At 45.8% G+C, this 15,372-nt stretch overlaps 1 protein-coding gene across 3 annotated transcripts in view; it reads left to right on the top strand.

The window, feature by feature from the left end:
• Sv (paired box protein shaven) overlaps positions 1–15,372 on the top strand; it is a 120,181-nt gene that overhangs the window by 25,722 nt on the left and 79,087 nt on the right. Inside the window, exons 2-3 of one of the 3 annotated variants that reach the window (XM_071771574.1) lie at positions 1,737–2,039; positions 5,586–5,615. In XM_071771574.1, the coding sequence (XP_071627675.1) occupies positions 1,838–2,039; positions 5,586–5,615 (232 nt within the window). In that variant the 5' untranslated portion in view covers positions 1,737–1,837. Of the gene's footprint in view, positions 1–1,733; positions 2,040–5,585; positions 5,616–15,372 lie in introns of all 3 variants that reach the window. The other 2 variants (XM_071771585.1, XM_071771564.1) reach the window with 2 other exon arrangements.

The following is a 15,372-nucleotide window of genomic DNA, read 5'->3' as shown; positions in this document are numbered from 1 at the left end:
GACCCTCGTTCCGGCCTTTCTTGCTACGGAAAAACGGTTGGGAAATTGAGAGCGCAATTTTGAAGTTTTCCTCCCGGGGATCCGTTTCGCTTTTTTGTCGAGTTAAAATTGACACTTCTAGCTCCCACTGTCGAAATTAGCGTGGCGAACGATTTAGTCGGATTGAGACTCCGCGAGGATCGCTTGAAAGTGATACTTCAAGGAGTTATTTGTAAATTGCTGAGAGCATCTTCGCGGAATCTGGTGCAAATAAGATAAACGATGCTTATTTTCACACGCTTTGTAGATTTACGCTCTTGTATACGATTTACACGTTCTATAAGTTACGTTGATTTTCGAAAATCATAAATCTATTATTTTGTATAGCGGGACAAAACGACTTTCCCTTGGCGGAGACTCGCGTTTCGAATACGACCGACTTCCTCACGCAAATTAGAACCTGTCGAGGTTTTAATCGCCGACGAGAATACAAAGACAGCACGCTTGCTACGGTGGACAGTCGTCGACCGCAGACGATAACCGTTCCCAGTCTCACTCCCACGCATTATAAGATCCCGCGTGTTTCGCGACGTAAAACGGCGGAACGCGGGAGCAGTTTCGAATTTCACGGATGGGCGCCCGATGGCGATTGGTGCACCAGGCGGTTGCTTCCGACTCTCGAGGTCTCGTCTCTTTGCTCTCTTCCCTCGCAGGGCAGTGTAATGTACTCCGCGGAATACGAGAACAGGACCGAGTGCTCCATCGATATTTTTTTTCACCAGCTCCGAACGCCTATATTATGCATTCGCGGAATGCAGCGAGCGGAAAACGTAGATATACGCCGTCGAGTTGGGCGCGAATATCTCGACTCTCATATCGCTTTACTCTCATAACGCTCCACTTTTATATTGTTGAAGACGATAGAGATATCACCGTGATTAATGATGGCCATTATAAAATTTACTGGAGCAGGTGGTCGCGCATTTTACGACAGAGGAAATATTGCTGACTATCCCGATAAAGGAGTTTGACAAATAGACAGAGGCTTGCGTTTCCCTCGCAGTTGGCCGGCACGGTAATGTGCTCTTTTTTTTTTTTTTTTTTTTTTTCTATAGCAGCTGCAACGCGCGTCGCGAGAAACTGTGATCGTCCGAACCTAGACAATGCGCCCGCCGTCACCAGATAGAAGAACGGACAGACTATAGATAAACGTCGCCGACAGCGACGAAATTACACTTCATTCATCCTTTCATTCATCCGAGGGATTTCACCTTGCCTCCTGTAGCTTTCCAACCTAGCCGTCGTTGGTGTGTCGCTCGCTCTCCACGGCGGCCTCCTCTCGACGTAATAAGCAAAAAAGATCACCCGGCCAGGCCATTACGTAGAAAGGAACGAAGAAATTATCTACTCCGCGCGTAAAAAGCGTGGCAAAGGCAATTCCACCGCGGTTGGACCACCGAGACTTATTTTTGTGATCCCGCCTGTTGCGTGGGGTTCTCTCGCCGATCTGCGGTATGCCTAGATCAGCTTGAGACTTTGTCTACGGTATTCTTGCACCATTGATTCGACTACGAGTCACTGACCGAAAATCCGTGCCCGTTGCTCGGCGGAAGCCACCGACTCTATTCATGTCTTCATGAACAATGATGATCATGACCAAATCACTCGAGAACTTAAAATTTTTCCTCATAAACAAATTGAATAATTTTTTTCATGCTATTAAAATTGATTTAACAAATTTCTTTTCTTTTCAGAAGGCGACGAAGAGGTGCACGGACACCTCGTCCAACTCGGCGAGGTGTTGTCCGAGATAGAGGAGGGTGGCGGGAGGAGAGGGTTGGACGGAGGGTGGCGTGCTATGATCAGCATGGAGCTTCCGGCACACGCGACGCAGCATGGTGCTCTACACCTAGGGGTCGGAGTCGGGGTCAATCCGGGTGACCCAGCCGGAAGTGCCTTAGCCGCCATTCATCCGCATCCCCAGGATCCTCTAGCCCTCCACCATCATAATCACAGCGCTGCGACACCCGGAGGTATGCATGAGGAGTCCAAGAAAAAACGTATGTTTCTTCTTACGAATCCACTTTTTCATTATGTAAAACGCTAATTGTAAGGCTAGCATTATCGCAAGAAGCCGAAAATAGATAATTATTTTTGGTCGTAAGAGAGAATTACTTTTACAATAAATGAGACAAGTACCTAATGTATGACCAGTTCTTGCGATAATCAACATTTATTAATAATATAGTTATAACTTTTTATAATTGAATGTATGATTAACGTAAGTGTTTTAATACAACCGTTATTTTTTTCGTATATTGGCATGAATTCTTGACTGCCACGATATACGCGATATCGGATATACAACAACCGATAATTAGCCTGCCTTTCGATATCGCGCTCGATGATTACTCCGACATCACGAATAAGATAACGTACGCGTCAATCGACGTTCGAGCGAACGGCGTGGCTTAAACGCGAGCACGGTACACAGCCGATAGGAATGTCGTGGTCGCAAAAAAGTGCAGGCACGTGCCTCGCGAAATACCGGCGATAAATCTTCGTCCGCGCGCGGCGACGCTTCTATTACTAGCGACTTATGCGCACGCGATGACGATGCATCACGTTCGCCAAGTCAAGTTGGAATTCCGGAATCCGTCGAATGCGCTTTCCGGTTCTCTTGCAATCGCGCGAGATTCTCGGTGTTCGACACGCGCGTATCCCTCGCGGTGACCGATCAAACGAATTTTTAAAATACGAGAGTTCGCGCGAGGCAGCGCAATTTCAAATTGCGGCGATAATTTAACTATCTGGATCGTATCAATTACCTCGTAATTACTTATCGTTCGGAATAGACGCATTTATCTCAACGTCTCTTAGGAGAGCTCTGCAAATTATACTCATCGCAAATTCTATACCGCGCTTCTATACTGCACGATCATTAATATTCTCGAAGCTGTGAATTGCACATGAAAGCGCGTTAAACACTCAAAAGTCCACATTCCCGCACCCGCCGGCACCACCTTACCGTTTATCATCATTATCTTGCTATAAACCGCAAGCTTATTAAATACCGTATCGACGGCGTATGTACATCCGGTGGAGTGACATTACGTATCGGGGGACACCGCGAGCGATGATTCCTTCATCAAAGACCGCCGGAACGAGACTCTCGCGTGAAAGAGCTCCTTGTTCCGTATGGAACAATCGAGTTAGCTGAACTTGCTCGGCGCTCGAGCGTCGCGCAGGGATCTTTCCGGATACACAGATACACACATACGAGCATGACGCAGACACGACAGGATCATCTTAGAAGCGATAGTTTCTTCTTTGGTGGGCGATCGTCACACACGAGTATATTTTTGAACACATACAAACTCATACGTGACACGCGTGCACGCATGGATACGCCAGGATCATCTTCGAAGTTGTAGTTTCTTCCAGCCAACGGTTGGTTGCGCCGATGTAGAAGCTCGTTGTCTTCCTTCGTCCTCCTCGTCCTCACAAATGAATGTGTGCGTGATAGTAGAGAGTGCGGCTGGTTAAGGAAGATGAAAGGCAGCCGCCGTGGCAGCAGCCAGTGACGCGGCATGAGCCACGAGGCCAGGAAGGAAGAAAGGGAGGAAGAGAAAGAGAGAGTCAACGCGGGTCGTTAAATCTAATGATATCAACGTATTTGACAGAGAGATCCGCGGATCAATTTTAGGGCCACACGCATATCCAGCGTGTCGCATACATACATCGTTATTTCGTATTAATGACTAACATTTGCCAAGTTCCTATGTAATGCTCTCGTGCATGTAGTTTATCCTTCTGATTCTCGTTGACCGTAGAATAGATACAATTTTAATTGCACCTTTGAAATTACGCGACGCTAAAGCAATCGCCAAGCAATGCATAGCGGATTTCGATTATCTCTAATGGTGCGTAACCACGCAATGGATTTAATTTGTAATTAATGCCCACCTGCGTGCGTGTCGCGTGTAGAACACGCAACGCGAATCGTAGTGAATTATATGGTTTATTGACCTCGCGACATAGTAATTATTTCGTATACCTCTCATCTAGTCGCCGTCCGGTCCGCTTTGTTTCGATTTCGTAGTCGTGACTAATCGCTGCTTCATTTAGACCCGGATTGTTCGTTGTTCGACGATCAAAAAGTCTTCGATTTAATGCCGACTATGTAACGATACCGCAGAAATACCGTAATAAGGCGGTTTTTCTTAACTGCCGCGAAAAGAAAGTGATTTTCTAAAAAGTGGAACTGGGCGTGAAAGGTTTCAATTGCCTAAAAGCCAACATTTTATTTTCAATAAATTACTTCGCAAAAAAGTATCTATCAAAACTCATGCCTTTCTCCGATATATTAGGCATCAATCTGGACGTATTGCGCAAGACATACGGGTCGCTTGGTACGTTTGACCATTTAATGCCAGACGACTTATTTAGCAATTAGCATTAATATCTGATACTCTGATATTCAAGAATGTAGTGTTACACGAAACGACGTGGTTATTGATTACTGCCTACGTTCTTCGCGAGATATATTTATAATTATTTGCATATGTAGCTCCACCATGAACGGCATTGATTATTTGTATCGTAAGATATACATATAACGTAATAAATGCATAATAACAAACTTTTTGATGTGTGTTACAAAAAAGGACGTACCTACAGTTTAAAGTCACGCAAGGGGGGATTAAACGCGCGAGCTATTATCGAGCGAGTAACACATAGGTACCACGCTTTAATCTCGCAAAGGGTATTCTTTCCGCTGGATGGACGCACGGATCGCTTATGGGGATTCCCATCGCGCCAGACTCGCGCAACACCAGAATGACTGGCAGCATCTAATATATTTCGTACCGTATGTATATACACGGAAATGTATTTTACTGTATGCACACGTATACGTTGTTGTCCGTTGCCTATAGGAAAACATTCGGGGTGAGATAGCGACGGTTATTTATGGGGTTAAATAAAGGAACACTGCGCGATCGCGCGATACCAGGTCCGGAGTACAAATAGGTTGCCGTGCAGGTTGCAATCGCTGGCGCGTTGCGAGTCGTCATGATCCACAGCAACGTGCGGATGCTGAATCTTCGCGAGGTGCATTCGTTTGCTCCCTCACGATATCCTATCAGGGAAGTCGCAGACCTCGTACAACGAGGCTTCCGTTTTCGATAGATTTATATTCCTAGACGTGTTAAAAATAAAAAAATTCTTGCAACATTACGCAGTGTTATTTATATATTGACAGCACGCAACGTGTATTATGTTCTCAAATAAGGTTCGGGAATGTCATTAGCATTTCTTTGTTTCATATTAGAATACTTTATTACTTCTGCGTGCTCTCTAGAAGTATCGCTTCGTCGAAGGTACTGATTACAATTCAGAGAACGGCATGACGCATGATTATAGGCTGTAACGTTTCAATTAACACGCGATCAGACACTTCGAGTAAATGAATAAATGGCGAATACCATTTTTTTTTGCATTTTTGTTCGATTAAATGTACATACATAATTTGGCGATAATCTTGGTTACGCATCTCTCCAGATTTCAATTTACACGTCTTAATTCTCTTTTTCTGTTTCGAACAGATGATGGCGGCCACGGAATGAACCAGGATGGTGAGTGAGCTTTTATTTTTCATATAATTACAATCCCGCGCGACGGGTAATCCAGTTCTACGACGCGACGTGCCGAGATGTTTCCCTTGACACAGTGCTGGGATTAGGCCGGCGCGCACGCGGGAACGGTCGTAGAAAAGTCGCGCGTGGAAAATGCGCGAGCGAACGTTGTGTGCACGGCCGCGGCGTTCGGATAAATGTTTATCACGAACCGTTAGCGATACGCACCGTGTTCCCGTTATAACCGTCGATAGTAATTAAATGCGGTGGAAGCGAGAAAGTTATCTGAAATGTCGGTTGCTGCTTATCGGCATCGAGATCGATCTCGAGAGATCACCAATTATCTCAACACGAGTTCTTACCCGCTATTTCACGTTCCGAAGCCACGATACGGAATCGTCCGAGTGATTCAATCATTGATGAGGTGATAAGCGCTGCGCCCCTACGAACTTATTAATAATCGAGCAAGACGTTACACGCGCCACCGAACTTTATAGCCCTAAATCTATAAGGCGATAAACGATCTAAACTGTACATCTTCGATATCAATGTACAAATGTTAATTAGATAGGTGATAACACACCGCAAGAGATCGCAACTCTGTAATTTACTATGATACATCGTTCGCATAGCCTTCTCATTACTAAATTAAATCTGTGTTAGACTTTAATTCACTTAACTATCAACTCACGCTATCACGTCACGTTGATAGCGAAAGAAGCTTGCATTTTAATTCTTAACGCGGGAAATATGAGCCTGCGCCGATTCTTTTTAAGAATTATTAATGATCCCGCGTATGTCAAGGATGTCTCGATCGTTTTCTACCTCGCGACTCTTCGCGCGCGCGCGGATCCAAACGGATAGGGCCGAAGGATACCTCCTTCTCGACGAAGTGGCGAGGAGGATCCTCAGCATCGCCGCGCGATGTTCACGTATAATTTATGCCGATGACTTACACGCCTCGCCGCGGTAGGTGGGAGACGGCGCTGGATGGTAATCACGAGTTTAAAGGGTAAACGATCGCAAGGTGTTGGGGGCCCGGCGTGGGGCCCCGTGGGGCCCCGTGGGCCCTGCCAGCACGCTCAATATTCAACAGGTATTTACATTCGCAAATTGTTTACGTCAGCCTACGATGAAATCTGTCAGGATTTCGTTCCGTCGGCAGCTCGACGGAGTTCTCTTCTCTTTCTCTCTCTTTCTTCTTTTCGTCTTTTCTTCTGATTCTTTCTCCTCGTCCTTCGTACGATGTGTTTCATCTCTGTTCTCACCTTCCTCCCACACGGTCCGACGAGAGGCACGCACAACGAGGAGAAGGTTGCCCTCTTCTCTCGCGTCCGTCCTTCCCCCGAAGCGGCGCGTAATTACATCTGGATATTAATCAAGCGCACGTCGGGAACGAGCACGGCGAGATCTTGATTTTCGTCCGCGCGGTCGTGTCTATTCGCGATCACTAGTTTAGTGTTCATTTAGTAATGCTTAATTGGAAATTGATTATGAAACATAGCGGCGGCTGTTTTTTTAACGCAAAAAACACTCATTTCGATCATGCTCATACGAGAAAAATTTAAAAAGAAACTCTTTCACAATGTAATGTGAAAATTTATGTATTTAATCGGTACACTTTAATGTCACTTAATTAATAAATACTTGCAATTAGTAGTCACACACAATGACAGTATTACTGTTCTGCTACCACGAGGTGCGTTACTTTCTTCAGAGAAATTGTTGTTCGTAAGACATCAATTAGCGAGGCCCGCGATTCCACACTACACAATTACATTCGAGCATCGATATACAATGCGGTATTTCCCACATGCGCCATATGTAGTGTGTACCTTTCCGCGATTTTTCAGCTCGCTCGCAAGATCGAGGCTAAAGATAAATAAGTCGTGCGCCGGTCAAACGTTCGTTGCAAACACGCAAAACCAGTTTGCTTTCCTTAATGTCGGACGATTACGTGGACATTTAGAAGAAAAGTGCCGCAACCTGCAGCAAACTATCGGCTGCTCGTTTTAATACCCGAATCGCGTCGGCCGCTTTAGAGTCAGCCGACGGTTCGTGGCAGCGGTAAGAGCACAAACTCCGTGCAGAATTTCAAATATTCCGACGAGTACGCGCTCGGCTCGTCGTGGGAGATCAAGCCGTGTTTTGATAACGTAAACGGAAAGCGTGCCTCGATGTGACCTCTCCCCTGAAAAAGCGCTCTCTAATCCCGCACTATCGAGATTCGTAGTTCTCGGCAGCGGCATTCGCGCGCGCGGCAGTTTACGCTCCTCTTCCCGAGTCCTGGGAGAGACTCGGACGGCGGTGCACGTTAACGTTTATCGTCGGTTATTAATACGGCGCGGATTACGCGCCGTAAGTAACGTCGCGCTCATACGTGTATGCGCGCGCGCGCACGTATATCTGTGTGCCTGTGTGCGCGGTTACGACGGCCAGCCGGTCCTAATTATAGCGTAATACAAGCGCGATCGTATGCCGCGGCTCGGCGCTTACGTAATCCCGCGATTATGCGGCTCTCCGCGAGTGCACGCGCTCGCGAGTGCGCTTACGCGCGCAGCGTAAGGCCGCATACCTCGCCTACCGATGGAAGCATTCGCCCCTGTACTCCTGTAGGTGGTGGAGTCTCACCAGCCGGGGTGATGCGGCGTTATCTCGTTTGGGATAATGACATTTGAGGCGCGCGGATTTTTGCTGGACGCGCGGAAAGTCGACGGCGACACGATAACATCCGGTTGCGGTATCCGCCGATCCGTACTGAGATTACTTTAAATCATGATCCTACGCAGCAGTCGCTTTGACCGATTTGCGTACGCATAATTTTCTCGAACGTGCTTCAAAAGGCGTTTTATAGAGGAGAATGAGAAAAAAGGGGAATGAGCGAGACACGTGATGCTAAAAATTTAATAGCGCGAAAATTACGCACTGCGAGATTTTCCCTGTCATTAGGGTAACGCTTTTACACTGGATGCATTTGCGATGCATGTAGCATTATAATTAAAGACACGATTTTTTAGGTCTCGATACTTAAATGGAGCCATACTGAAATCTATAACTCGTACAAATTTTAATCATTTCGATTTAATGGATGATTTCCTTTGATTCTCAAAAACTTTACAAAAAATAAAGTAGAATACAGTTTATATCTTTAATTGGATAATTAATAATCAATTACGATTATATTTGTTACAATTTTATTTGTAAAGTCATAAAAAATTAGTATGATAATGCTCTATCGCGTTGGGATTATAAATTACATAGAATTATAAATTAGGCTTTCTATATATTGCCAATTTAATTGAGATTTAAATTAATAGATTCAATAAAAACACAGACTATATCTAATTAATTAAATGCATAGATAACATGTAAAATTTAAATATGAAAAAATATAGATCGTGTCCGCTGTGTATCGTAATCGCGTTTGGATAATACATGATGATAAAGAATAGCTTAACGAGCTGACGTTTGTCTGGCTGAAATCAAAGATTATCTGGTTGATTTGATTGCACGAACGCTGGCGCAATCGCGACGTGCCTGCACAGCGCTTTCCGCGTTCGCCGAGCCTCCTCGGAGAGATGCCACCGCCCTGAACGATTCAGGAAGCGAGGTCAGCACCCTGCCTCTTCCTTTTCTCCCTTTCTCGCTTGTCTCGATTAGCCGGGAGTATAGCGGCGCGATAACATCGGCCCGCGCCGCGAGTAGTCGCAGCGATAACGCGCTATCGCGGCTCCCGCGGTGAATCACCGAATGCACTTTGAAAGGTCATAATATTCTAATGTATCTCTGTTATCGATTCCCCACCTGCCCGGTTTGGAACAGGCGGCTGAGGCGGCATCGCGCGCGCGCAAGCGTGATTAATGACATAGCGCGAATCATAAATTGTACACTAGGCGATATTTATTAATTACGTACGGCGGTCACGAGGAATTTCGGAGCGATGTATCGGTAGCTCCTTCGGAAATATTTTATCTCGATGCAAGCGTGCCCGAGAGATATGAGCAGATATATGGATTTATATACATCGCGCGAGAAACTGTCGCGGCTGCTTTTACGATTCTCGTTTGCTCGTTTATCGGCCGGATCTGAAGTGAAATAGAAATATTTTTGAGGAATTCAATTAAATGGATATTCAATTACTACAAAACTTGCAGATAAGTATACATATGCATCAATGAGTAACGAAAGAAATTAAATGGGGATTAAAATTTACTCAGAATTCATTCGTACATTCTATTAGTTATCTTTTAAAACATCTGGCGCATTCGCACGATACGTCAACGTTTTACGACGTGGGATACTTATAGCTTGCCAGTGAGAACATTCCTTGGCGATGCGACAAAGTAATACGGCCGGTTCAACCGAGCTTGCTAATCAACAAAACTGTTTCTACCGACTGGTATCTGATGCACATGCCGCACGAGAGAGCCGCGTATGCGCTCCCGTATGTGTGTATGCGTATATGTATGTGTGTTTTATTCGCCTTTCGCATAAGTAGTACGTGCAGTACCACGCCCGCGCACGCGAGAACTCGTTCGACAGAAAGACGAGGAGAGAGACGAGAGAGAGAAACGGTACGCACTCGCACTCGACGAATGATTTGTATTGCTAAATAATCAGCGCCAGTTGTCTCGAGCAGTTGGTTTAATGACGACCGCGGGGAAAGCGAGCGGGGAGAGGAGAGGTGAAGCGAGTTACATGTAATACGCAATGCATACACAGACCATACATCCGTCCTAGCGAAGAGAAGTCGAGAGGCTTTTCTGCCGATCGCGCAAACTTTAGTTGGCGATCGCATAATTTCTGACCAAGCTATATCGTGCGTCTCGATATTTCAATATCGAGAGCGTGCAAGTGTCGAAGAATGTATGTGTGTGTCGACAGGACGAGCGTTGCTCAATTGGAATTTATACTTACCAATGCCGATTATGGAATATCTACAGCCATATATCTGTTCTTGTGTTATTTGACGTTAATATTTTACGCGTTATTTTTATGGTCTGGGAGATAAGTTTCTTAAAAGGATACCATTTTTTCATATCTGTTAAAAGCGTCAAGTATTTCGGTTGTGATAAACCATCGACGGATGATTTCTTCACGCGGAAATTTGAGGTCTCGATTCTAAATGGATTTGATGAGATTATGCGGAGGTGGCTTTCGCTTGGGATTTCGCTTCACAACTTCCTCCTCTCCTCTACGACAGTACCTCTACGTCGGGACGCTGGAGATAGAATCGGAACAACTCCAGGTGTATGTACAGAGTTGTGTGTATATCGATGCACGTATATTTCCTTGTACACAGACAAGGGTGTGGCTGCTCTGCGCAACGGTATCATCGTAGGTGCATGCCGGTCATCGAGACCAAATTCTCGTTGCGTTTCGATGATTGTAACCTTTCGCGAAGCGACGTCCGTTCGCGCGACATACACAAAGGAGTGGCTTTAGATAGTAGAGATAGATATACCAGCTATCATAAATTTTCAAGGAAAAAAAATCTATATGTAAGTGTAATTGTATTTTTTAGGTTTAGCATACGTTGCTAGGATGCACTTTGTTGGATATCATAATGTAATTTTCTGTCGTAATGCCATATAAATCCGCAATCTATTTCGAGAGGAAAGAGAGAGTTATCAAAAAAGCCATAGTTGCGAGCAACAGGTGCTTTTCACGCGATAGTTTTATTCGCGCGAGCTTTCCACGGGAATAATTATTGCTGCCGTGGTTCCGTATCGTCTATGAGATTGCTTACCGGCGGGATATTCATTTCTCGAGGTGTAAGGCCCCACTTAATTCGAACCCCCCGGGTCCTTCGGAGTGAGTAGCCTTCGTTTAACCTACGTTATATACATAGCACTGCAGTCGTGTATCTGTGTGCCTATGGACGGCGTGCACACGTAGCCACGACCGGTACCTGCTTCTCTGCCAATGCAAACGCCGGCTCGTAATGCTTGAGTACCGAGTAGTACGCGGATACTTGCGCAAACAGTCGGAGGAAGTGCAGTTGCGAGATCAACCGGTGAGCGAACCTGAATGCGCGCTCGCTATTGAAAATGCGTGTTGTATTTTAACGGTTTCACGCCGCTTTTATTGGTGCATCAGGTCCCATTATTGTTGCCGTTTTAAGTTTTTATTGAGATACGTTAGACGTTAGAGCCGAATTCTCTTTACCAACAAGTTATTCTCAATTTTTTGTCGACCAGAGTATTTAGATTTTATGTAAGAAAAAAGATAAAGTTTTTAATTAGTTTATAATAATTGGGACAGGATATTTTTATATAAATCGCAATCATCTACTTGATGAAAGTATCTATGTACCATTGACTTTCTCTTGTACAATCTTTTCATGAAACGTGAGAAAACAAGAAATTGTAAAGATCGTACAGGTACATCTGCTTTCTGCAAAAAAAAAGAAGAGACGAGTGCCTAAAAGAGAATATGTTTTCTGCGGGCGGGGGTATTCGCTGATATGCAACGTACGTGCGTAACCATTGACGAGCCATAGTGGGTGGAAATTCGATCATGCGTAACAGGTTGTTCGGTAGTCGTGTTCGTGGACTTTTTACGGGTTGCGTGTTGCGTGCTATTTTTAACAAGCGAGCAAAAAGTCTCGACGGAGGATTCCTTTCGCACCCGCCCGTCTGGCACCTCGATCATTATCGGGCGCAAGAAGATAAAACGATCGCTACGAGGACTCTACGAGTCTACGAGGCGAGATGTCGGCATCCCGTGTTCTTGGAGATACATTCGCTCGCGGCCGAGAGATTAATAATTATCGGGGTGCTTGTGAATGCTAATGGTTTCTGCGGCCTCTAAAAATAATCCGCGTAAGTTCGACAGAGCTTCCTTATTCGAGATTGTATACAAGTCTTTAACTTCCTGGACTTCATGTGCGTTTAATAACTACTAGTTTGAAATAAATTGGGAATTATATATCGCGTGCTTAAAAAAAAAATACTTCGATACTGAATAAAGCGTAAAGCGATATTGATCGAGCGAATAATCTTCACGTGGCGCGTTGAAGCGAATATGTCTCCGAACGTTGTTCAACGCATTGTACACCGGTCAGCTGCACAATTATTCCCTCCCGTCATAATAATTATACGAGTGACCTGTGCACATCAAATGCATCATTCACACGTACGCGTGGAGTTCTCTCTTCTGCAAATCTCTCTCTGATCGGCCTATTATTATTAATAAGCTGAAGAACTACTGATCGCGCGCGGCTAGCGTCAATAACGGAAGTCGAACAGGTTCGTCTGGAAGTCTGATTACTAATCGTGACTACTACTCAACGCGTCCTTAAAGACAACCGTCCCATTACCAATTTAAAGCAAAAAAGAAATGCGGTCAGTGACAGTGACACAATCCTATTTCCAATCTTCCCATAACGATCTATAATCTGTGATTGACATTATAACACTTATATCGCACTAACATTAATAGTTGGACATTTGAAAAAATTCGTCGGTATGTCATCGTTTTTCACCAACTACTCATGTAATAATATACGTCACGTCGACCGGTGATTCTTTGTTGCTTCTTCATGCAATTATCGTGTAATTTCTCTAACCAGTTCAATCGAGAGCAAGTACGCATTTGGCACACGCCACAACATCTTCATGGCGGTCTCCCCGGAGGCAGGCGGGGTTCTCCGAGTCGTTCGTAGACGGCATTGCCGGTTCAGAGCCGGCTGGTCAGCAGAGTAGTCTGTGGGGCGCCAGAGCATGACGCCATTAACGTAACGAGGCCACACGTTGCACCCTCGCGAGCACTAGACTATATCAGCCCCGAGTGCCTATGCCGCGCGGCGCGGCGCGGCAATGGATTTCTAGACCTAGACCTCCGTCGAGAGAGAGCCCGATACCTCGCAATTATATCCCAACCAAAGGATACATACGTGCATACGTATGGTACGGTTCGCCGGTTCGAGTGCATCGACGCCAATCGAGATCGGTCGCCGTAACTGCCAATGGAGCGACGACAAAGTCGTTGCGTCTGTTTACACGCGGGAGCGCACGTGCGTGCACCACGTGAGTCCGTAGCCACCCGGTGCGGCGTTCACGCCGTCACCGTCGTCACCGCCGCCGCCGCCGCGCATGGTTTTCCGCTTGAACTGATTACGAACTGGTTTTTGATCATCCAACCGTTCGATCGCGCGGCCGCGAAGGTGCTTGGCTGTCACGTCATCTCTGCCGACGGATCGTTTCGTCCGCTCTCAGATTGTTGCGCCCGATCGCCGAGAACGGACGCCAGAAACGTTTAGCGAGAGTTCGCGCGTGTCAGTATTGTATCAAATTAACTCGAATTCGATCGCGACTACGCGAATAAAAACTATATTGCTATACGCAACACTTTTCGGCAATTAAAATTGTCGATAAGTATCGTTAACGGAGCTACAGCGTACCGTAGCGTTATCGTAGATAAATTATAGCAATATATCCGTTGCGCATCGACCTCACCGGAAGCGGGAACAAGCGGCGAAGCAGGGTCAGACGCAGGTCGACTCGACGTGCTCGTAACAAATCAACGACGGAATCAAAAGTACGTGGCTTGTCTCGCAGTCGAATTACGGTAAATTAGCGGGAGTAAAGAGTCAGCGCCGGCAAGAGCAGCAGGTACCTACATCGAAGAGAAGACGAGTCGTACAGGACGAGCGGACGGATAGGCAGGGGCAAACATAAATTAAGATGGGGGACTGATTATGAGGCGAGGGCAGGCTATCATTACCCGAACCATCGTGACCGGCCGACCCTGCAGCAGCCGCGGCTGCTGAACACAACGCGCTTGCTCGCTCGCTGTCGTCTCTCTCTCTTTCTCCATACCAGTACACGATGTTCGCGATCCGCCTGCCTCGTGCCCCGATAATGTCGGGGTGGGAAACTGCAAATTATTAATCTCCGTTCCTTGCATTACATAGTTCAACGAATATGAAACGAGTATTGTCAGAAAGATACAAAACCACCGTTTCGCGACCGTCGAGGCACCCGCGCCGCCGTTAGACGAAATTTTTCTTCCGGGTCAGTCCGGATGTGGTAGCGTAAAGCGAAACCGTCGCAAGCCATAGTGCAATTATCGATTATTTGATGGTGTTACGAGCTTCTAATCACTATAATCTTGGCATTTTATATTTTTAAATGTTTTTTAAAATCTCTTTATAAACCATCTGCATCTTAAAGAGGAAATAAATTTACGTTTGTGTTAGGGATCGAAAAACGAGAAAAGATATAAATGTAGAAAAACCACAAACGTCCATTATTGAGTGGCAGGTGTCGATACACGCCTACGTGACGAGGTCGCGGCGAGGACTCGACCGAGTTTCTGGTGCGATGCAATGCAAGCGCAATGCAACGGACAGTCGCGCAAATGCTAGCGCGATACGGAGAAAGTTCTACATTAAGTACCATGCTTTTCCTTAGCCGGTAGCCAATCACGATCTATGGCGGGTATCTCTAAGTCGTCTGTCCACCGGAGGTGATGGGGCGACGCGATAAAGACCGATATACATTGCCCACGCAGTTTCTACGCTCGCGTTTCTTTCTTTCTTCCTTGCCCGCAGTTACATTGCCTTCCGTGGCACACCGCAAAGTAGGTCGCTCTCCGTAATTTCCGGTGAAATTCAATTACTGTATATTTCACACCTGATTTGATTGCATCGATTTAAACGTATGCATCTCCTGAACAGAATTCTGGAGCCCGGAAATGAGAGATTCTGGCGTCGCGATTCTTTCCTCGTCCCAACGATGCGTTATACGTAAAA

Source organism: Temnothorax longispinosus, chromosome 1, assembly GCF_030848805.1.
Source record: "Temnothorax longispinosus isolate EJ_2023e chromosome 1, Tlon_JGU_v1, whole genome shotgun sequence".
NCBI classification, from domain to species: Eukaryota; Metazoa; Arthropoda; class Insecta; order Hymenoptera; family Formicidae; genus Temnothorax; species Temnothorax longispinosus.
The sequence above is the reverse complement of the archived record's forward strand: the minus strand, read 5'-3'. Positions and strand labels throughout refer to the sequence as shown.